Consider the following 24,420-nt stretch of genomic DNA (forward strand, 5'->3'; position numbering starts at 1 on the left):
GAAATAAAACTGGAACACAAATGAATATTTGCAAGATGAGCAAAAACATTATACCATAAAAAAGGTCTTTACAAGGGCTTCTCAGAAGAGGTAGTAGTCAGAGGATTAAGGGGCACAGCCCCCGCCTGGAAGTTGTAACATCAAAATCTGTAGAAAAGGCACATGAACTTTTGAAGAACGCTATGCATGCTAGGGAGCACAGTGGCTGGCACACAGTAGGCCTTCAGGAAATGGTCGGTAGGTCGAACTGCATCCAGTATGATGTGGAATGAGAAGTGTAAGAGTTCAGAGAAAGCAGAGCTCACGATGTGCTGGGTGATTCACTCATTTCATTATTTATTCATTCATTCATAAATTCATTTAACAAATATCTTCTGAGCAGTTTATATACCAGGTTCTATATATTATGTTGGAGATTGAGAAGGTCCCTACAATCGAGGACTTTACACCTCAGCAGGGAGTTAGATTAGTAATAGAATGGTGTGTGTGTGTGTGTGTGTGTGTGTGTGTGTGTGTGTGTGTCTGTGACAAGTCCTAGGAAAAAAGGTGGGTAGGATGCCCAATGACCTGGGCAGAGGAGGTAAGAAAAACTTTCCTGGGAGAAGTGGAAGTCCAGGAATTTAAGAGACATGTGCAAAGGTGCAAAGCACTACAAAATAAAAACTAAAAAGATGGCTGCAGTAAAATGTAAGACTCCCATAGGCCTGGAGTAAACATATGGGTGGGTTATGTTGGATGATGTAATAAGACAAAGATATGAAGTTAGACAGGGGTCTGATTATGTTGCCTGGTGCCAAGTTAAGAAATGTAAATTTTATACCAAAATCTCTACAGAGGTTGTGAAGGGTTGGAAGCGGGAAAGGGACAGTCATTGGATTTGATTTCAAGAAGACCATACTCGCTGCTGTGACGGGGATGAACAGCAGGAGCGATCAGAATCGAGGAGGCTGGTTGGGCAATCTTTGCAATGGTCTAGGAAGGGAGGGATGATGAGGGGAGGAGCTGACCCAGGGCAGGGGAGGAGGAGGAAGGATTCTTAACGGCCATTTGTGTTGGGCATCCAAAGCTGAACTGAACTCAATAAAAGAGAGAACAGAGGCCATTTGAGGCATTAAGGGATCCTGGGTGCATGAGCTCAGTTTGGAAGGAGCTGAAGTTTCAAGCAGAGACAGAGGAAAAGAAAAAAGAGGGGGAAAGAGGAGTAGGAAGAAAAGGGAGGGAAGGAGGAAGGAGGAGGAGGAGAAATGATTTGGGATCAACAAGTGAAATGGGCCATTCGAAGGCGAATATTAGAAGGAAGCTCTCAGGACACACCAGTCTCAGGTGGCCCTGTCTGGAGGTGCAGAGAGTGGATGAAGCCTTGTGTTATCCGTCTTTCAACCCGTGTCTCCTCACTGCCTAACCGCCCATCTTTTAAAGATCTTTACCTTCTTCCAGCCCATCTTTCTCTTTGGGAAGCTGAGAATAGGCTAGTGACCTCACTCCTCTTTTCATTAAGAAAAATGTCACATGCCATTGACTCTGAGATGCCATTCATTGTAAGAATACCATTGTTTAATGTACACTGAGGAAAAAAAGATGCCTGCCAGTTAAACTATGACACACCATCAGTTATAAGAAACATTCTAATTTCACAGGTGCAAATTAAATCTATGAAAAGTAATCCGAAGAAAAGTTCAAGAAAATGCCCCCATCCCCCAATGAATTGTGCCCTCCTCTGGGCCCGTATGTTCTCCTTCCCCGCCCTTCACAATGGACGAACTAGGAGCAGCTCTTATCTGAGGCAAGTAATTCCAGTCATTCCCAAGACCCGCTTCCCTCTTGCCTGCTCAACTTTAACCCTAAAATAATCCCTCTTGCTTGTAGAAACAACTTCTCCCTCTCTGAATAATAATTCCCATCAGCAGATAAAAATGTTGTTGCTTCTACAAGAAAAAAGGAGAAAAACTCAGTGAGTCCACCTCCCGTCTGCTCTGTGCCATTTACTGCACTGTTCCTCTGTAGAGTTTGCTGTATCTCCTGCCTTCACTTCCTCTCTTCCCGTTGTCTCTAGATGCCATTCAACTCAGGCTTTCGGCTCCTTTAATTCCACTGAACCATCTTTTGTCAAGGTCGCCAAAGACCAATCTGTTGCGAAACCCTACTCAGTTCTCAGTCCTCAGCAGCATTTGACACAGTTGATCAAGATCTCTGTTTTGAGAAACATTCTTTACTTGGCTTCTAGGAAACTGCACGCTCTTGGCTCTCTTCCCACCTCCCCAGCTGCTTCTTAGCTTGCTTTCCTTGATCCTCATTATCATTCCATTACCTCAACCCTTCAAATATTAGTCTCCATGGCTCAATAACTGGATTCCTTCTCTTCTCTAACTACACTTTCTCCCAAGGTAATCTTAGCCAATCTCACACCACTAAATATCATCTCTATGCTAATTCATATCTCTGCTTCTCTCTTCTGACTTTCCAAATGCCTGTGCAGCATAAGACATTTGTATATATAATAGCCTTCTCAAATTTAGGTTCAAACCCAATTTCTCATGTCTCATCAAAACTTATCCCTCCCCAGTCTTCACCCTATCACTAAGGGAATTCCATCATTGCAGTTGCTCAGGTGAAACATGGGGACCATGTTCTGCTTCTCTTTCACAAGTTCCTCAATCCATGACCAAAGAATGTCAGCACTACTTAAAGACATATCCATAATTTGGTCACTTCTTACAACCCTCATTGCCACTACCACGGTCAGGCCACCATTTTCTCTCACCTTGATAAACACCATAGCCCCCTAACTGGGTTCCTTATATGTATTCTTTCCGTTGATCTACTCAACAGCCACAGTGATTCATTTAAGATGTGAGTCAGGTCAAGCGACTCCATGGTCTGAATTTGCAATGGCTTCTTATTTCATCCTGAGTAATATCGCAGGTCTTTTCCATGGTCTACACATGTCTAGCTGACCTGTGTCCTCACTATCTCTCTGATTTTAAAGAATGTGTATTTCTTTGGTTACTTGTTTATTATCTGTTTCCCCCCCACATACTAAATATAAGCTCCAAAATCATTGAGACTTAGCTTATTCACAGATGCATATCCGGCTCTTAAAACAATATCTGACTTACAGTTCATGTTCAGTAAATATTGCTAAATAAACGAGTGACTGTGTGAATGAATACATTTCTGGATCATCCCTAGATTTCAGCAAAATATTCTCTCTGCATCCTTTTCCACATCACTGAGCGACTGAGGCTGAGCGCTGCTCTCTGTATACCTCACCAGATGGATAGTAGGTTAAATTACATGACAATGTCAGTAAAACACTCCATGGGCTTCCTGAAGCAATAAGTATAAAAATAAGAAGTGACCATTATGCTATTAGCATTATTACTACGAGTTCGCCTGTCGCTTGGACTAACAGCCCCTGATTATTTCCATGATCCTTTCTTTCTCGTTTCTCATCTCCTCTAATCCTCCCCTTTCTTTTTCCTATTTCCCTTTTCCTTTGCCCTGTTTCGTGAACATTTTATGAAACATCACCAGGTAAATATCATTAGAGTGCCGTTCATATCACCGTCTATCTACCAAAATAAACCTGTGCAGACTGTCGCCTCCCAGACTCAGTCACGGGAATCAGCAGAGGGACAGAGAAGCTTCAAAGTCAGGCTGTTGGCATTACAATTCCGGCTTCATCTCCTCCTGAGTAACCTCTCTGAGCCCCCGTTTCCTCACCTACAAATGGGGGATGCTATTTATGCCTTTTTCATAGCAATGACGTGAGGATTACAAATGTAATAAAGACAATTGTATAATAGAAATAAATCTAATTGAAAATAAATAAAAACAAATATATGAATATATATATATAATCAAAATAAACGATCACAGTTCCCGTCACACAAGGAAGCCCTGAATAAATAGAATCGATTGTTATTTTCGGTTCCTCAAGCCTCAGTCCACGCGGCTTGGGCTCTGGCTGGGCTGGACCACCTCCTGCTTTTTTATGTCCCTGCTGTATTCATGCTTTCTCTTTTCAGAGGATGTCAAGATGGAGCAGATTATTAAATACAATTTTAATAGCTGTGTATTATACACACAGAAACATCTGCATCTACATCATGTGTGTACAGCTCTATGTATTTCCACAAAGTAAACAAACCCATGAGCTGCCACCCAGATTAAGAAACAGAACATTACCGATACTTCCAGAAACATCTTTTGTCTCCCTTCAGCCACCTCCCCATAGATTAATGCTCTGCGGACTTCTATAACCATGTGTTTGTGTTTCACTGCTTTTGACCTGCATAGGAATGGAAGCATACCACGTCTACTCATTTGTGTCTGGCTTCTTTTTTTCGACATTATCTCCATGACACCCTTCCCTATTGTTGCACAAAAGGGTACATATTTTCTCTGCTCTCATTTCTGTGTTGTAGCCCATCGTGTGAATGTAGGACAATGTATTTATGCATTTTCTTGTTGATGGGCATTTGGGGCTACTTCCATTTGGAAATTCTGAATAAAGCTGCTATGAACAGTCATGCCTTTTGGTGCATAGACGCAACATTTCTGTTGGGCATATTTCTAGGAGTTGTAATTGCTAGGTCAGATGGCACGGACAAATTGACTCTTTAGTATATACTGCCAAGAGAGTTTCCCAAAGTGGCTGTACTCATTTACTCCCCTACCAGCAATGCATGGAAGTTCCCACTGCTCCATGCTGTCACTCCTTATATTGTCAGTGTTTTTCCTTTGAGCCAGACTGATTGCTGTGGTATGACATTGAACTGTGATTTTAATTGACGTTTTCTGAGGACTAGAGAAGTTAATTACCTTTTTCAAATGTTTATTTGCCATTTGGATATTCTTGTTTGTGAAGTGCCTGTTTATCTCGTTTACCCATTTTCTTATCTTACTGGATTGTCTGTCTTTTTCTTATTGTTTTTTGGGAGATATTTAAATGTTTTGCACAAGAGTTCTTTGTCAGATACATATATCATAGATATTTCCTTCCACTCTGGAGCTTGCATTTTCATTCTATGAACAGCAGCTTCTGATGAACAGAAATTCTTAATTTTAATGTAGTCCAATTTATCAGTCTTTCTCTTATACTTAGTGGTTCTTGTATTCTACTGAATAAATATTAGCCTACTGAAAAGTCATGAGATATTCTTCTGTGTTATTATTTAAGAAGCTTTTTTCTTTAACCTTCCACCAGAAGATTATTCATCCTCAGACAGTATTTTTATTTTTTCCTTCTGATTCCTCTACCGAGACAGACAGAATGAATCACCCCCTTTTCTGGATCTCCATAACAGTATGTATTACTTTTATTATCTCTATTATATTACATTTTGCCTTGAGTCATATGTATTTTCCTGTCCATCCTCTCTATCTCATCCCTGCACTCCAGTCACTCGAAGATCTAAAGTATTCATGGTCTTTTCACTAAATCCTGGCCATGATGCCTTCTAAGTAACTCTAAAATTGGTCAATTTTCTCAATTCCAGCTGCTACCTCCATGTCTAAATTGGTGACATTTCATCTTGAGTACTGAAATAGCCTCTACCTGGTCACCAACCTCTAATCTACCCCTCTCTAATTAATTGACCACACAAAAGCCAGAGTGATCTTCCATAATATCAACCTCTTCATGCTTCTTCCTTTTTTTTTTTTTTTCCCAGTGCTATTTTTCTTTTTCTTTTTCTTTTTTCTTTTTTTTTTAACTTTATTAGTGCTTCTTCCTTTTATAAAACCCTTCTACGGTGCCCATTACTCTTATATTGATGTTCAACTCATTATGCTGGGCTGCGGAAGCCCTCCAGGATTGGAAGGATTATTTTTTCTTTCTTAGCATTGATGCTTCAGCTTTAATCTCTTAAGACTTTTTCACTTCCTCGAATGCCTCTTCATAAGGGCTCTTCTGTCTGCTTCCATATCCATGACGCTGCCCTGGTCTTCATCCTCCAGGCTTTATCCTGTGCACCTTTTTTAGCAAGAAAACGTCCCTGATTCCCTAGTAAGTTAAGTGCCCATACTAACCAGTACTATAAAACACTCAGATTTTTCTCCCTTAAAATTCATTATGCTTATTATGGATTAAGTCTGTCTTCTTGGACAGAGTGTAGACTTCCTTCGGGTAGAAACTGGGCTTTGTTTACACCGGTATCCTTGGGCCCAGCTCACAGCCAACATGACTCCTTACAATGTGAATGGAAATGAACTGATTTGTGCTCAGGTGCCCACAGTCTGACAGTGGATTGGCACATAGTCAGTCTCAAGAAAGACGTGGTGATTCATTGTGTTCCTAAAATCCCGGCCTCAGTATTGAGAAGGACTTAAAGACCACCTACTTCAATCACCCCACCCAATGGAATAATGATTAAATAATCTCTATACCATTCATACCAAATGCCACCTCTGTGTAACTCTGTGATGACAGAGAGTCACGACATACTTCAGCAGGCCATTCCAGGTTTGGGTATGAATGTGCATTAGAAGATCTATTTTATACTGAGTTTACACTGAGATCTATTTTATGTCAGTTAAAAGCTGGGGTCCTTGTAGTTTTCTGTAAGCAGTACAGTTAGCCCATTTTATCCATATTAACGAAGTTGACTATCTTTTCTGCAAGACAATCCTGTAGGTATCAAGTCATTTTGTTCCAAGTCAACCTTCTTCAGCTATTTATCATAAGGGAACCTCTTTCAGGCACACTGTAGTTTCCTAATGACCCTCTTAAAGTGTGACGCTCAGACTTGAATCCAATCCTCCAGGTGTGCTCTGACCAATCTAGAACAAGACAAGCTGTTACCTCCTTTGTTGTGGATAATATATTTCTAGTAATGTAACCAATGGCAGAGCCGGGTTTTGGAGGACTGAGACTTAGACTTTAGTTGCTTATGGAGAAAAGGAATTCAAAAATTAGATATGAAAGTGAATACTTAGAATGAGAAAAGTTGAGGATTTAGATGGTGAGGGAGCCCCGGACCTCAAGCTTCATTAGCTTCGTGGTAAATCACCCTCTAAATGTCCCTAAGATCTTAATAACTTCCTAGTAACATCCTGTTAAAACCTTCTAAATTTATTCCAATTATAACTCACAGGTCTCTCCACCTCCAATGTGCACAGCAGGGTGATGAAATGCAGACTGAAGCTAAACTTCCTGGAGTGAAACCCTGCTGGCACTTTGCAGGGTCACTGTGGGTATTAAGATTACTGGCACACCCAAGGCAGATCTGTCTTTTTTATCTACTTTCTTATGAGGAATCACCAAACCCATCTGTCCCTTCTTTTCTCTACTAAAGGGGGTAGGGTTATTCTTCATGTATTTGAGGCTGTGTTTTGTTTTAACACTAAACCACTTTCTTGGCCTGAATTTCCCTGAGCATTTCCCTTCATTGCTCCCAAGTGACACTTCCAAGCTCTCCCTGCACCATTTTCCAACCATCTTCTATAACAGGAGCCTGAATCAAAGAGTTGCCAAGGATGCAAAAGTCATATTAAGCTCTGCTTAGCTCTAGCTGCCAATCTTAACCCAACTTACCTCCCACTGACATTCAAAATCACCTTTATCATATACTTTTCTAGAGGGTCACATTTTTAGTCTGCTCAAAGTTAAAGCGTGTCATTTTTTTTCTGACTATCAAGTTAATACATGATCACTGTAGAAAAGTTAGAAACGGAACTGGAAGCTCAAAATAAATCATCTATAACCTAACAATCCAAACCTCTTTTAACATCTCGGTGTGTTTCCTTGCAATATTACTTTTCCTTATCTTTTACATTGTTAATATCATGCCATACATTCAATCAGAAACCATCCATTTTTTAAATTAACGTTATATCAAATCATTGTCACATATGCTTGGAAATTCTTTATAAACAACACTTTAGTACCTGCCTAATACTATGTTGTATGGATGCTACATTAATTCATGTAGTCTCCTCATGTGGGAAATTTAGATATTTACATTGTCTATTTTTCTATTATAAATTATGCTTTTTAAAACAGAACTGTCTGTACTTAAAGCCTGATCAATTTTCCCCTATAATATCCTCTCCTCTTTATGATGAATTAATAAGGATAAAATTGCTATGTTAAAGGGCGTATTTTCTTTGTGGTTATGAGTACATATGGAGCATCTAACATGAACCTGACATATAATAGACATTAAATGAATACAAATATCTATCTATATCTATATCTATATATATATATCAACAAATTAATCCTTATAATTGCTACAGTCTCAGTAGCAATGCCTAAGAGCATCTGTCTCTCTACAGGCCAGCCAGCCCTGAGTGTTCTGATTTGCAAACTCTGCTAAAAGCACACACATACACATACACGTACACATGTGTATAGGAATATATTGAAGACTATGAGTGATTAACAAATAAGGAGAAAGACAATTACATAGGGCCCAAAATTCCATAAATTCCCCTATGGTTCTTGGAATTCAAATAACACCTGCCAAAACACATTGAAAATCAAACTCTATTATGTAGGAAATTCAGATGATATTATATGAAACTTTAATATATATGAGACCTGGATCATCTATAAAATAACACCGTTTAGATGTTTTCATCAAAATGATCAGCTAAAGCTCACATTTTCTAGTTCTATATCTGAATACTAATTAATAACCATGAATTTAATGTCCTGCATATGTTAAAATTTTTAAAAGGACATTATATCGTGACTGTTTTGATTTCCATGTTGGTAGTTCTCACTGGTTTCCCTGCATAGTTCTCTCTTCTTCTGCATTCTCCTTCCATATCATGCCTTCTTCCCACGCTGCTTCCCCTCCGACCCCCACCCCCACCCTCTGGTCCCACCATTGCCACCAGAACCCTACCTTGAAGGTGCAGTTTGCTCTCCGTGCTTTGCAGAAGGACGGAACTCACAGAGTCCAGATTGTCATAGCTGTTACAGCCCAGAGGCCCAGTGCGTGTCTCTGTGACCTGGAGGGTACATCAAGGGTGACAGTCATGAGACAGACGCCCTGGTCTCGGACGGACTCTGCAGTCAGCCCCCAGCGGAGCAAAGCCAACAGAGCGGTCTCCTGCCCTGAGCCACCAGCTACTTCCTGAGCATCCTGCCTGTGCAAAGGACCAGGCCTGGCTGCCACCGAGCAGATGACAAGATAGCAGGCCCATCAAGCACACAGACTGGAAGCAGAATGTCAGGTTCTACCTGTGGTACTCACTTCATACAGTCACTTTAAGTATTACGTGAACTAAAAAGTGGAAGCAGTATAGTAGTATATTTCCAAAGCATGGGCTTTGGACTCAGGAGACTCAGTGTGAAATCCTGGCTGCGCCATTTATTTGCTCTGTGACCTAAAGAAGTCACTTCAGTTCTCTAAGCTTCTGCAACCTGAAGCTCGTAAATCCTTCCCAGGAAGGTTGTGAGACTAGACATGATGGGTGTAAGTGCCTGGCATATGGCGTATGCTCAAAAATGGGCATCTCAGTGTCAAAAGCCTCTATAAATTGTATTAAGTACGCATGCACTACTACTATTAGGCAAGAAAAATAAAATTATCCCCATTTCCCCCCAACGAAAGCTTTGCAAGGAACACAATCAGCACCGCCGCAGAACAAAACACCCCAGTCCTTTGGAGGTGTGTTTCCCAAACGTTGTCTTAGAATAATTGAGGTGGTAGACAATAGGGCAAGAGCTATTCAGAAAAGATAACCTTGAAATAGGAATGGCCTAGTATGAAAAGAGCTTTCTTCGTCCCTTTAGCTTTCACTTCCCATTAGTTAATACAGGCACTTGTATGGTTGTTTTGAGATTTGCACCCAACTATAAAGACACAGCATTGACTGTTTTGGGAATTGATGACGTGGGAACAGCCACAGGCATCTCCAAAAGCCAGCTCTGCTTTTTTGCAGGCGTGAAGCCTTGGATCAGTAATTGCCTTTTCTAAGCCTCAATGTCCCCATCTATAAAATGTTAGTAATACTCTCACCCACCTCGATAGCTAAAGGGATCATGTTTTTGAAGTGTTTAGCCCTTAGGGAACAGTAAATAAATGCAGGATCATTAGCTTTGGGGTTTTAATAGATAATTTATTCTTTTAAAAATGTTTTTAATTAAAAACTTTCTTATTATTGTTTTTGATTTTTCAATTATAGTTGACATTCAACATTATTTTATATTAGTTTCAGGTGTACAGGGTAGTGGTTAGATGACTATATCATTTTTTCTTTTGTGAACAGAATAATTACATAGTTATTATAGCATCAGTATTATTGAGTGAGAGTCAAAACTACCAAGTAATTTTGCCAAAGATACGCAGGAAAAGAAAACCATGGGAAAAACTGCCCCACGTGGGTCAGCTGTGTGTCTTACTTAAACAAAGCTGGCAATGGGGCCCATTCCAGCCAGCTAGCTCTTGAGGTAGTATCAAGAAATGTCAAGAAAAAGCCAAGTCCCAGATTGAGTGTGGAAGGCAGTGCTACTCTAGGAATGGGCTCTTGAGCGGCTTCGCTGCAATTTCTCTGAGAAATTCTTCATAAGGAGGCAGGTTGCGCTTCCAGGATGCACAAAAGAGGATTGCACTGTGACAGGGCTTCAATATCTCAATTCCTCACCCCATCCAGTGGGAAGAGGACCATTTGGTGATAATGAAAACCAGACCTTCGCTTCTCTCTGACTCTGATGGCTTCATAAAGATCAGTCTCTCTGTGCCACGTTCCCCAACAACACAATCCCCCAATACAGGCGATTCTTCTCGGCTAAGTGGCTCTTGGTTTGTTGATCGGATTTATTTCTCTCCTTCCTCCCTCCCTCCCCAGTAACTCTCTCCCTCCCACATTTTTCTCTTCCCTTGATCAATTTCTGACTCATCTGCCTGCATCTCCCCGGACACTGCCTCCCCTCCCCCACACACATACATTTATTTTTTTCCTAAGTAATATCTTTGAAAGTCTTAATAAAGGCCAGGTCTGCATTTTATTAAGAAAAAAAATTAGACTGAAGATTGAGAAGTAAAGGGCAGGTATAATATTGTTTAAGAAAATCTGAGGTGCAAAACCTCTGTATTGAAACCATCAGAAGAACGAATCCATTACATCAAAAATGTCTTCCCTTAGTCTTTTTATAAAGGTAATCCCTGAATTTATTGTATCTAAAATGGAATCTGTTTTCTTTAAAGTTCTTGTGCTCTAAGGCACTGAACTGAAAGTTTAGAGTTGCTTTATCCAGTGTGGTTATTAAACTTAAAATTAATTAAAATGAAATAAACTTACAAATTTAGTTCCTCAGTAGCCATAGGTCAAGGGCTCCATAACCCCATATGTCTAGTGGCTACTGTCTTGGCCAGAAGAGATATAGGGCATTTCTATCATCTTGGGTCAATTGGCTGGCATGAGTGTAGATGAGCATGACAGACTGCCTGTGTTTGTAAATAAAGTTTTATTGGCACACAGCCACACCCACTTGTTGTCTACACCCACATATTATCTGTGGCTAATGTTTGTGCTATAGCAGCAGAATTGCATTGTAGCAACAGAGAACATATGACCTGCAAAGCTTTAAATATTTATTATCTGGCCCTTTACAGAAAATATTCATGGACCTCTGGTCTAGAGACTAGAATTCTATCCCTGTTAAAGTATTCTCTATCTGTGGAATCCTATATGATCCTGGACCTCAGAGTTTCCATCTGTAAAATGGGGGTGGGGAATGAAAACCACAGGTGTTAAAAAAAGTATTGACCTAGGCATCATAATCCGACTCCCACTAGCTCTGTGACCTTGAGGGAAATCCTTTACCCATTGTTGCATCAGTTTCCTCACAGAGGAAGGGAGCCTGAACCTCATCTATACAGGAGAACTTTGAGAGTGGAGGAGAGGATTGTTGCTAATTATGCAGTGACGGTAGCCAGGGCAGCCTCAGTAAATCAGTACATATGGTCACCCTAATGACGATGTCCATGCTATTAGAGGACACTTGACAGCATCAGTCAGAACGGTGGGCAGGAGGTACTGTTAGGTAGGTGGGTATGAAGTCAGAGATCGTACCTGCCCACTGACTCTCAGAACACCTGTAATGCTGTTGTCTTAGGAACCTGCCACCCCAATCCACCGCCAGCCGTACCTTGATTGCTCCAGTTGATATCTGGATCTCATGGAGCCTTCTCATGGTGCCATCACGGTCGACAAAGTAGGACGATGCGAGCTGGTGCAGAGCTTCCACACTTTGAGTGGCATTCCCTGACTTCCTGTCGAGGCGACTTTTGTCCATGTACATGGTCAAGGCCTCCTCCCCTGCATGGAAAGGAAAGAAGCTCAGGCAGCCTGTCCAGCTTTGGGGTGGCAGGAATAGCTTCAGGGCCTGGAGGCTGCACATACCCTCAAACCTCCCAATAATTTTGCCCAAATTTCCTTCTGCTTCTGAAAATAAAAAACACAATGAAAGAGAATTAGTCCATAAGTGGCCGTGAGCACCAACCTCCATTAAGACAAGGATCATGGAAAAACTTAGTCACCAAGTCCAACCCCTACTAATCCACTTCAATAGTTCTCACCAGCATCATCTTATGGCTCACCTCCTCTTTTTGAGGTTCAGCCTCTTCCATAAATTGCTGAATTTGCCATAGATGGTCCCTTCCCATTCCTTTCCCCTCCTCCTTTTTCCTCTTCATCCTCCAGTTCCTCCTTTTCCTCTTCTCATCTCTCCCTTCTCCTCTTCCCTCCTTTCCTTTCTCTTTCTCTTCTGCTACCCCTTCCTAGACAGACAAATGGATGGATGAATGGATGGATGGCTAAAGAGAGAGAGGAGAGAGAGAGAGAGAGAGGATGATAGATAGATAGATAGATAGATAGATAGATAGATAGATAGATAGATAATAGAAAGAAAGAACGAAAGAAAGAAAGAAAAGAAAGAGAGAGAGAGAGAGAGAGGAATATGTAAACGTCTACATTTTACTCCATGAAGTTTTCTTTAGAAAGACATGCATAAATAAATAACCGTATAAATTTATGGTTTATTTTATTTTGGATAACAAGACGTTTCACCAGACCTGCAGAGGGGAAGCTCCACATATGTCTACTAATAGAATCTGATAATTGTACATCTGGTTTCTCCCTCCACAAGCTGTGAACTTGGGGACATTTCTTAACCTCTCAGTTCCTCAGATTACACATTAACTATCTTAGGAGAAGGACGGCACATACTCCATAGAGTTATTAAGAAGAATAAATTAATCATTACATGTAAAGCCCCGGTGTCAGTGTCTGGTTCATTGCAGTAATCAAAATTCATTTGGAGAGCAGTGAAAAGCCATCTCTGGAACTAGACTGCCGGGACTTGAACTAGCTGTATGAGCAAGTCACTTGCCCTCTCCATGCTTCAGCTTCTTCCTGTGTAAAATTGGGGACACTAACGGTCCTTACCTCACACAGTTGTCATAGGATTAAATTAGTTAATTACATACAGTGCCTGAGCCCTGCCTGGTACATAGTGAGCACTATGGAAGCGTTAAGTACCATTATCTAATGACTGCACAGTATCAACTGGATGAGAGTTACGCTTACATCTAGTCAGCCCAATACAATAGGATAGAAAACTAACATTACCAATACTTTTTGAGGACCAAAGCCTAATATCTAAGATAACTGAAATGTCTTTAGAATGCTGATGATTTTTTTCAGTTGAAGAGAAAAAGCAATTAAATTTCTGAAGGACAGTGGTTATCGCAGGGAGTGGTGCAGTCCTGACCCACAGGAGAATTCTTGTGCCGCAGATCCTTCCACGGCTGCTTCTAGAACATAGAGTTCCATTGCCAGAGTTCTCCACATGCAGCCTCCACTCTGTCTTTTCAACACCGTCTCTCTCTCTCTATGTGTTCTATCCAAACCATTCCTTCTGCCTCCATGATTTATTCTTACCAATTTCCTTCCCAGGCTTTCCTCAGCCTCTTTGTGTTCTGCTTAGAATGCCATTCTGTCCCTGCCCTAAATGTCTGACTGTTTAAATCCTATCCAGCTTTCTGGGCCCAATTCAAATGTCAACTCCTCTCTCTCCCCCTGCTCTGTCCTTGACCTGGCATGCTCCTAGGCACTCTTCAGAACCTGCTCAGCCATCACCTTCCTGGTGAGCTTTCCCCGACCATACCCACTGCAAGAGAGACGCCATCACCTTCCCGCTATCATTCCCTAGCTTGCCCATTCAGTTTAGTTCAGCATGCGTGCACTGTGCGTGCAGAGCTCTCTGGCAAGCAAATGAATAAGATACTGTCCTCATTCTAGAGTCACGGAGTGATTACATGCCTGATGTGCAATAGGGGAGCCAATGGCCAAGTGTGCCCACTGAGCACTTCCGGGGTGATGGTTGGTGGCCTCGGGGAACAGGACTCAATTGGATTCTTCTCTGCAATGTTTCCAGTGCTTCTTCCAGATCAGATGAAGAGCGGATGTTCAGTGATTGTTTGAAGGATAAGTGGATAGATGGATGGATGGGTGGATGGGTGGATTCATGATTGAATGGACAGATGATAGACAGACGGGTGGAAAGGTAAATGATTAAATAAGTAAATATGCTAGAAGTTAGAGGCAAGCAGCAGAGGAAATAAATATTCCAAGAATCAGCTCAGGCTCTCCAAGGGGCCTATGAAAGAGAAGGTGAAAGAAGCCCAGTTCCCTCTGGACTGAGAACTGGCAGCGGCAAACCTTAGATCAGAGGGGTTAATGGACTTCTTGCTGCATTATTAAGACTCGATTTCTTGTATATTAAGAGAATGTTCTGTGTAGAGTTGCTTTCCCATTTGGGCATTCCTGCAAATTGGCTCTTTGCCCCCACAGGTCCTTCCTCAGGCTCTGTCCTCCAGGGGCTTTGCCTGTTTCTCTGTGCGTCTTTCAGAGGGCAACAAGTGGGACTCAGACACACAGGGATGCGGGGTGAGATGGGAGCTGATCACATTACCTTTTGAGTCAATAGGGGATACTACTTCCAGATAGGGGAGGGGATGTCTGAACTTTAGGCCTCTGGGGCATCCCTCATCCTTTCCTCTGAGCCCCGTGAATTTATTCTCAGCCTTCCTCTTGGCCAAGGGGCGATGTCCCAAAATGCAGGGTGGGGAACAGTGAACAGACACACAGACATACACACAAGTACAAATCACGAACCCACATGCATACACAGATATTCATGCAATATACACATGTACATCCATGTGCAAGCTCACACATACATATACATGTGTACATTGCACCCGTATGCATGAGTCCAATGAGTGTGTGTGTCTGTCCACGTATAGATTAACTTACGCTGAAGTAGAGTGGATTTGCACACATGTGTCTATGCACGTACGCAAGCGTAAGCACACACATCACACAGATACCCAGGCTCCAAGGTGTTTCCTTTGGTTCAAAATATGACCTTACAAGGGACTAAGGGAAACTGGTATTCCAGTCATTCTAGACCCCCAATTTTTCCCATCACCACCCTCCATAAGTAAACTATGCATACCAAGCATTTTAGGAGGTCAATAGATTTCACCAAAAATTCGAGTATCCCCCGGAAATGCCTTAGTTGTCAGCCCTCCCACCGGCTCCACTTCCTCTTTCTCACTGCCTTTCCTTCTTCTTCCTTCTCCCTCGGGAGCCATACAAATGCATTTACTTGTCCCATATATGACAGCTTACAGGTCATCTTTTGTTGTTTGAGTATGCCCTTAGGAACTTACCTGACATCTCTAACAGCTTATCAAAGTGCTTCTCTTAAATGAATACAGTGTTCTCCTTAGGAAAAAGTATAGTGAATAAAATTTTCTGCACCTCCTTATACTTAGATGGGAAAACTGATATCCAGACAGAAAAAGTGACTTTCTCAATGTCTCCCATTCGTCTAGGGAGTGGTAGGAATGCGCTTTCATCCCGAGTCCCCAAATTCCATAACCCCACTAAATGATAACAATAATAATATTAAGAATGACAACACTAGCAATGATTTGTTAGGTGCCAAACACTATTCTAAACTCTTTAAATGCACATTTTATTTAATCTTCACAATATATGTTAAGGAAGAACTATAGTTATTTCTATTTATAGAAGAGGAAACTTAGAGGATTGCCAAGGTGACGCGAACCTGGTGATGAGCGGAAGGCAGGATTGGAACCAGGCCATCAAACTCTACAGGCTGCGCTTTCATTCACTACAACCTACCACCTCCTTCCTTTCCCATTGCATGAAAAGGACCTTAAGAAACATTTTTTCCATGAAAAAATGAATTAAACGATGATGTAAGAAGGACATCGCACGGTGTCTGGCACATTACATTCAATCAACAGTAAATATTCCCCCTTCTCCCCGCCCCCCCACACTGAGGAAACATTTCGGACCTGCTGTCTTACACCAGAATTTAACTCAAAACTGTGCATATTGTAGAATGTCGTGCTGTAAAAACAGGACAGGAAAAAATTCATCACCCCGCCTTTTGGAGAAATTATTAAAAATATATTTCACTGCAAAAGAAAGGTCATTGTTATTTGGGTTTTCCAGAGACTTGGACAGAACACAGCTTCTAATGGAAGAACTGAATTGGGCACTTTTTTTTTTTTTTTTTTTCCAGGTGAAATGGGAAGTAGGAGAAATTCAAAGAAAAGGGGACAGGTTAATGCAACACTCATTGTAGGCCTGATTCCATTTTTACTTTACAATAGAATGATTTAACTCCATGATTTAACATTCAAAGTCCTTCTTCACCTAATATCTGACGAGCATCAAGCAACAAATACACGTTGCTTGGTTTAGGGAATGCATGAGTGAGTGGGTGAATGAGTCGATTAAACAGATGACTGGTGTGTTGGGTCAAAAGCCACGCAGACTTTCCGGACAGAAAGTCCTAAATGATAAATTTAGGGTTAACTGCTTCTGTTTAAACAAATTGAATAAAACACACACCTCCAAAACTCAGCTTTGTCACTTACTAGCCACACCTCTCCTGATTCCTTCTCTATAGAATGGAGATACTTGGACTTACTTTGCAGTTTTGAGGACTAAAGACGGCCATGGGCAAATACTCAAGAAGTCGTGTCTATTATTGTAAAAATGAACGAATTGCCAAACCAACGTTTCCATCCATGTTCCCCACATCATCAAATTCCCAATCTGATCTTCCTCAAAATGCACACTGTGTGTTCAGCCTAGAAAGCTTTGTATCTTCCTGCCATCTCTCCAACTCCTGTCAAGCTAGGCTGCCACTTCCTCCATGAAATTTGGACTAATCCCTCCAGCTCATCGTGCTCATCCCTCCTCTGCAGGAGAAGATCAACTGTTATAACGTCCGTCCACCCACCTTGCCTCCGTCAATACACCCATCTTGTTTATAGCTGCCATGGGTCATATCCAAATGCAACTTAGCAGCTCTCTGAGCAGGTGGCATGGTGCTCCACCACCACAGGGGCTTCCTCAAATTTCAGCATATCTGGTCATTGTGGTAGAAAACTGATGTCCAAAGGATTATAGCTGATAATGTAAAACGACGCATGCAGGCAGGACCCATAAGCATCTAAATGCACTGGTCTCTACCATTTCCTTTGTTCTTTTCTTTCTCTTTTTTTTTTTTTTTTGGTTGCTTTCCTCCCTTTTATCCTCCCCTCTTCTCCTTACTTCCTTAAAGATTGGTTGGGCTTGAGGGGAAGGATGGGTAAGGCTGAGCAGGGTGGGACACTGAGTCTGCTTTCCTAGTAACTTACTCCAAGCCCATGTGAGATACAAATGATACCCTATCTGTAAAATGCCTGCCAACCTCATGTTATCAGGCCCTAGAGCAGACTAAAATAAACAAAAGAAATTCTCTAAACAATATGTGAAGTTTAATTATTCCCCCAGGTTAGCCTACATTCCAAAGGGAACTAATTTAACATCAGGTTAAGCATTCCCAACAAACTGAGCTAATTCCAAGGGGAAGCCAGATTTCCACAAAAGTCAGTCAGCTGTCAAGTCAGACTGCCCCAAAGAACAGGATCAACTGTCCACAACTGACCACAAGAACCAACACAATTTGGCTTATCTGGCAACATACCCTTTGGAATAATGTATGATGGCAGAGATGTTCATTGAGCTTTGATCCCAGGGCATCCCAGCCTCTACCCCATCCCAGACCCCGTCATGACCAGGCTCTGGCCCAGTGACTGCTGACCTACCTCCCAAGGTGGCCGAGATGAGGAGGTGGGTGCCGTACTTTTTGATGATGGTCTCGATGAACTGCTGAGTGGTGGGTCTCCTGCCAAGCAGGCGGATGCTCCTTTGAAACTCCGGCATGAGGGGCACTGGGTGACGGACCAGGTCTCTCCTCTCGATGGCTGTGTTCCTCACCTTCCAACGGGCAAACTCCCTGGGCAGGAGAAATGAGCGAGACTCCTCAACTTACCACCTCTATCCCTGAGCCAAAGTCCACCCAACCACCCCAGCCAGGCATCTCCCCTTCGGTGAGATGGGAGAGAATGACTACAATTATTTTTACTATTTGTCAAGTGACACTTATATCTGGAGCTCTCAATCCTCTTCAGCCAACTAATATTTATTGAGCACTGTCCTCCTCCCCAGGATACTGTGGTGAACTGGACAGACACAGCCGTGCTCTCATGCTGTTGACAGAGCATCAGGGATACAAAAATCTTTGTTGTCTAGGCGCTTATCCATCTCTCTCACTACCCTGTGAATGATACCAAAGAGATGGACTCTTCTTACGTACATGGTGCATGTTACACGGTGGGGCTTATCAGGATGCTAGCTGGATGAGTAAATAAATGAATGGATGGATGGAACGAAGGGAGGGCGGCAGAGAGGGAGGAAGGAAGGAAGCGAAGGAAGGAGGGAGGGAGGCAGTCTATGTAACAATGGACAAGACCTAAGGCACAAAGCAACGAGACCTATTCTAAGACAATCACAAAATCAATAATAAGCCCAGAGCTAAGTTCGATTCAAAATTTTAACACGCATTCATTGGGCAACTACACTTTGGAAGAAATTAAGCTGTGGTCTGAAGAGCATGTGGGGGACTTTCCAATTTCCATTCTTCCCTTCACTAGTGAGAGAGGAGATCAACACCCAAGAGCACCGACCTTGGGAGTTCAACTCAGCATCTCACGCTGCCTCTCACAAACTGTGGTGTGAACCTGGGCAGAGTGTGTCCCTTCTCTGGACCTACCTTTCTTATCTGTAAAATCCAAATAACATTATCTATTTCCTATTGCTGGTGCACAGCGTACATGAAACATAGGGTGTGAAAATACCTTTGGAAATTGCCAGGCACCGATCCAGTGTGAAAAATAGTTTTATAATTGTGTTTCCTCTCAAATTCCCAGACATGTACATCATTAACGGTTCATGGACGATGCACCAGGAGCACGCACACAGAATACCAGTAGAAACGTAAAGGGCCTTGGTTCAGGTTCTTTTGCTTAAAATGACCTCCATTCCTACCAAAGACGAAGCTCCCTCAGCACTGCCGGCCCCCTGACCTGCCTGAATTACAAGCTCCCGGTCCCTTGAGAAAAACAGACCAGCCATGAGGACTGCAAGGTCAGCCTAGATAAATGATGGGAACCAGAGTTTAATGAAAAGGTCTCTCTCTCCTGCCACAAGATAGGAGAGACAAATGAAGGAAGGGGCCCGGAGCAGGACGCAGAATCACACCAGAATATGCCCCGGTCATTCAGTGGTGGAGTCTGACCCCTGATGCAGAGGAAAGTCGGTCTGAAGAAAGCTTTCAAACTAAAATACATTCCCAAGTCTCAGAGCTGATGGTCTGTACCTGCTAAAGGAATCTCTGTCCATCATTCATAACACAGTTCAGATTCTAAATCAAGTGAGCGCAGTACCTTACATACCACAGGTGCTTAAATAGTCAGTCGGCTGCACTCAATGAATTCTTGCAGGACACCCATCAAGTATGATGTCTCCAGGAGGGGCATGGACACGTCACAGCCCTCATCCTGAGGAAGCTCACAGTCTGGCAGGGCAGAGAAGACGTTTCTAGTGCATTCAAAATCAAGGATTTCAGGATGCAGAAGGAACACAGACTTCTCGGGTCTCCAGGGGATACTTCGGAGAGGATGTCATATCTGAACTATAGTTTTGAAATTTGTGTGGGATTTAGATAAACAGAAATGCTGTTTTACACACACACACACACACACACACACACAGTGGAAAGGGGAGGAGCAGAGTGAGTGAGGGGGGTATATAATACATTATGGGAATAGCTGAGCAGGACAGAAGGAGTATGTGAAGAAGGCGGTGTGAAAGGACACAAGATGGAGCAAGCGGGGTCACCAGACATGGGGAGAGGGTGGGGGATGTGCGAGGCAGCTGAAGAGAATTTTATAGCTCTGGTAAGTGGTCTGTGACATGACCGCCAATGACCCCAGACCCCTGGTGTTCACATTCCTATTGAGTGTGGGCGGAAATGGATCTAGCAACTTGCTTCTAATGAATAAAATATGAAAGGGATGGAATGTTACTTTCGTGATTAGGTTATGGAATATGGCAACTCTCTCTCTCCCTCTCCCTCTCTCTCCTTGTCTGTCTCTCTCTCCCTCTCTCTTACCTCCATTTATGAGAGGCTCTAAGGAGAGATCCTCAGAGAGAGGAACTGAGGGAAGCCTCAGGCCAGTAGCTTCTGAGGAACTGAGATCTCACAAGGAAATGAAACCCTAACAGTAAGCGCATGCATGAGCTGGAAGCAGGCCCTTCCCACTGGGGCTCTGAATGACCACAGCACAGCCAGAGCAGGGGCACCCAGCTTAGCCACGCCCGGACTCCAGAGCCACAGAAACTGTGAGATGATTAATACTGTGGTATTAAACCACTGAGGTGTGGAGTAATTTATTACTCAGCATTAGAGGATCGATAAAAGGCAAGGAGAATCATCAGCTATTTCTGAGGAAAAGAGTCTTTCCTCATCAGCTTATCCCTGAAACTTATAAAATTACATATACATTAGTTATGGAATTATATGTATGCATAGACATACACATATATTTCCATAGACATATACCATTTAATAGATGAATAATTTTACACATGTTATGTTAAATATTATATAACCATATCACCTATATACCACTTTTATGTATAACTTACAACCTTGGGTTACTATTTTTTGTAAGTGAATATGCCTACATTCCTCAAAACTAACAAGTACTTACACAGAGAGGTTAAGTAACATGTTGAAAGTCACACAGCTAGTTAGTGGTAGAGCTAAAAGTAGAAAACTGGTATCCTGATTCTTAAATCCCTCTTTTAATGTAGATATTGATAGAATATAAAAACCATAGTAGAACCAGTGCTGATACAAAGGAATAATGTGATCCCCCCACACCAAATTATAAGCCCATGACTCAACGCCTTTTCTTTCTTTCTTTTTTTTTTTAACAGCTTCCTGATGCTCACACTGTATACACAGGGCCTGCCATCTGTGCTGCTTCCTTGAAAAAACTAGGGAGGAAGCTAACACTGGGTTTCCAGTTAGTCCTTCACAGGGTGGATGCAAAGTCTCAGTGAGGGATGCTGGTGGCCTGCTGAGCACATGGCAGGCTCTTGGGATGGGCTCAGTCACTGGGGCGTGTTATTAGGAAGCATGCCTCTGTGCCAGGCACTGCCTGTTCAACAGCACGGAGTTCCTGACCCAAAGGGATTGCTCCATCTTACTGGGAAAAAAGGTGATATTTAGGAAAGCTATTAAACTATGGTGTACTATTTGCGATGGTCGTTTTATCACAGAGGGATCAGATAAGGCGGGGGTCCCTGACATAGTCTGGAAGAGGGGCTGTGGTGGGAGTAGATGTGTCAAAGAATTCTCCTGTACAAGGATTTGGACAAAGATAGCAAAAGAATGTTTCAGGAAGAATGAGCTTCATGTACAAAAATGGAGGGGATTGAGGAAGGATAAGATAGTTGGAGAGTGATGCATGCACGTGTGTGTGTGTGTGTGTGTGTGTGTGTGTGTGTGTGTTGTGTGTGCCCGTGCGCGTGCACGGATATACAAACGATAAGAGGTAATGACAGAGAGGTTGGCAGGGACCACATGATGAAGGGCCTTGTATGCCAAACTTTGTTATTGGATTTCAGTCTATGAACTCTGTTCTGATTGGCCAACAATCCAGACTGAAAACTTGCAAAGAATGAGTTTCTGTGACTGTGACCATCACAGGGACGTTAGCGCAAAGATCGGAATAGTCACCGGATTCTACAGTTTTATATTCTTTAAGAAGATATACTTAAGTACAAGGGCTTTACTGTACCTAGATCTATTCAGAAGTAGATTTAGACAACATTACAGCTGAAATGATTGATTTATGTTTTCACAATTTGAATGCCTACTACTATTATTCCAGATCTGAGGACATAGCACTTGAACAAATTAAGGCCCCGCAACCAAGGAGTCAACATTCAGGTGAGTAGACAGATAATAAAGAGACAAGTGTGCTACATGTCAGAGGGAGATACATCCTATGAAGACAAATAAAACAGAGGAAGGAGGTCAGGATGCTCAGGGGTGGGGTGAGGGTGTGGTTTATATAGAGGAGCAGTAAAAGCCTTCCTGATTTGATGACATTTAAGGAGAGACTTGAAGGAAATGAGGAAGAGACCCTGGAGCCACTTGTCAGAAGAGTGATCTAACAAGGAACAGCAGGTGCAAAGGTCCTGAGGTAGAAATGTGTTTGCCAGGTTTGGGGAACATCAAGGAGGTAGGCCTGCTTAATGAGATGGGATGAAAGAAAGGGTGATAGAAGGAAAAAAAAAATCGAAATAAGGAATCAACAGATCTTGAAAGGCTATGTTAGGTTTGGCAAGGAGCAGGCAATTTTTTATTTTCTGTAAAAGGCCAGATAGTAAATATTTTAGGCTTTGCCACCATAAACAATACATAAATGAATGAGCATGTTTGTGTTTCAATAAAACTTTATTTACAAAAGAAGGTGTCAGGCTGGATTTAGCCCACAGAGGGTAGGACTCCTGTTCTAAAAGCATCCCTATGACTTCTTTCATAGAAGTCATCAAATTTAACTCAATTCATGGATGGGAAAACTGAATTTTAGAGACATTGAGTTATTGGTGCAAGATCACACAGCAAAGGGCTGGCAGGGCTGAAATCAAAACCCAGGGCTCAGGGCTCCAAGTTCAGTGCCCTTTCTACTGCAACTTGCCACCTTACAGAAAAGTGAAAAATAAAGGACAGTGAGAAAGCCTTGCTTGTCATGCTGCCTAACTGTTCTGCTGGCCCAGGAACAATTTTGTGCGAGTTCTCAGTGAATTGAGTGCAACATAAAATATGTCTTTCCTTCTGAGCCCACAGAGCAAACAAATTTTCCTTGGAGGAAAAGGCAGAGCTCACAATGGTACAGTATCTGTGGAATATGCTTATGCCCAATTAAGCATCCCAGCAGGGCAGGCAAACCAATTAGACTGAGATTAAAAAAGGATCCTGGATGGAAGGCATGGGGTGGCTGCAGGAAGGCCCATCCCACTGGGGGAGCGGAAGACGAGAGGCTGGTGATGACAGAGGCAGAGGAAGGATGAAGCCTGGAGCCAGGGTGGTAGAATTTAAGATGAGGCTGGAGGGAAAATGATGTCTGACGCTTAGCATTGCCTTTATAGGGTCTCTGTCTCTGTCTCTGTCTCTCTCTGTCTCTCTCTCTCTCTCTCTCTCTCTCTCTCTCTTTCTCTCTCTCTCTCTCCCTCCCTCCCTCCCTCCCTCATCTCTTTCTCTCTCAATGACACACTGAGCATGAGGTTTCACTGAAGGAGGAAAGATAGTGAGACAGGCAGGAGGACTGACTCTGTGCCCTTGGGAAGGTGTTTACTCTCCTGGGAAATAAGGTGATTATATGAGATGGTCTTCAGCTCTGTATCTCTCAGCCTGGGCTGTGGAGGTAGATATCTTGGGTTAAAACCTGGCTCTTCCACCAATTAGCTATGAGATTGTGGACGAGTTTGCTTATAATCTATAAAATGCAGATGTGATCCAGGGGAAGTGTATTTACCTTAGAGGGATGGGTTTAGGATTATATTAAATCATGAAGCACAGTATCTAGAACATAATAAGTCCTAAATAAAAAGTCAGCAATAAGTATTATCAGTACCATCATTGTTGCCATGGTTATATAAGAGGCTACAACGGGAAGTTGGGTGACAGCGGGTGCAGAGTGGGGTGGGAGAGGAAAATGCACAATCATACCTTTTTAAAGTCACCAGTAGGTAGAAATTTTGGGATAGCCGGGATTTGATTCTTATGAAGGAGGTTAAAAGTAGTGAGTCTGAATTTAAGAAATGGATCAACAGTTTATAAATTCCCTCCAAGTCTATTTCCTCATATGTGTGATGAAGACTAAAAACATGCATCTCTCTAAATTGTACTGAGTTCAGTAAAATAATGGTTGGATAACTTCTTTGTAAATTGTA

General features: G+C 42.3%; 1 protein-coding gene across 3 annotated transcripts in view; it reads right to left on the reverse strand.

Moving 5' to 3' along the window:
- Positions 1-24,420, reverse strand: part of BRINP1 (BMP/retinoic acid inducible neural specific 1) — a 167,639-nt gene that overhangs the window by 44,223 nt on the left and 98,996 nt on the right. For all 3 annotated transcript variants that reach the window (XM_074330929.1, XM_074330928.1, XM_019731196.2), the window contains 3 exons: positions 18,156-18,346; positions 12,107-12,276; positions 8,856-8,961 (listed from right to left, as the gene is read on the reverse strand). In XM_074330929.1, the coding sequence (XP_074187030.1) occupies positions 8,856-8,961; positions 12,107-12,276; positions 18,156-18,346 (467 nt within the window). The remainder of the gene's footprint in view (positions 1-8,855; positions 8,962-12,106; positions 12,277-18,155; positions 18,347-24,420) is intronic.

Source organism: Rhinolophus sinicus, linkage group LG04 (genome assembly GCF_036562045.2).
Source record: "Rhinolophus sinicus isolate RSC01 linkage group LG04, ASM3656204v1, whole genome shotgun sequence".
In the NCBI taxonomy this organism is placed as follows: Eukaryota; Metazoa; Chordata; class Mammalia; order Chiroptera; family Rhinolophidae; genus Rhinolophus; species Rhinolophus sinicus.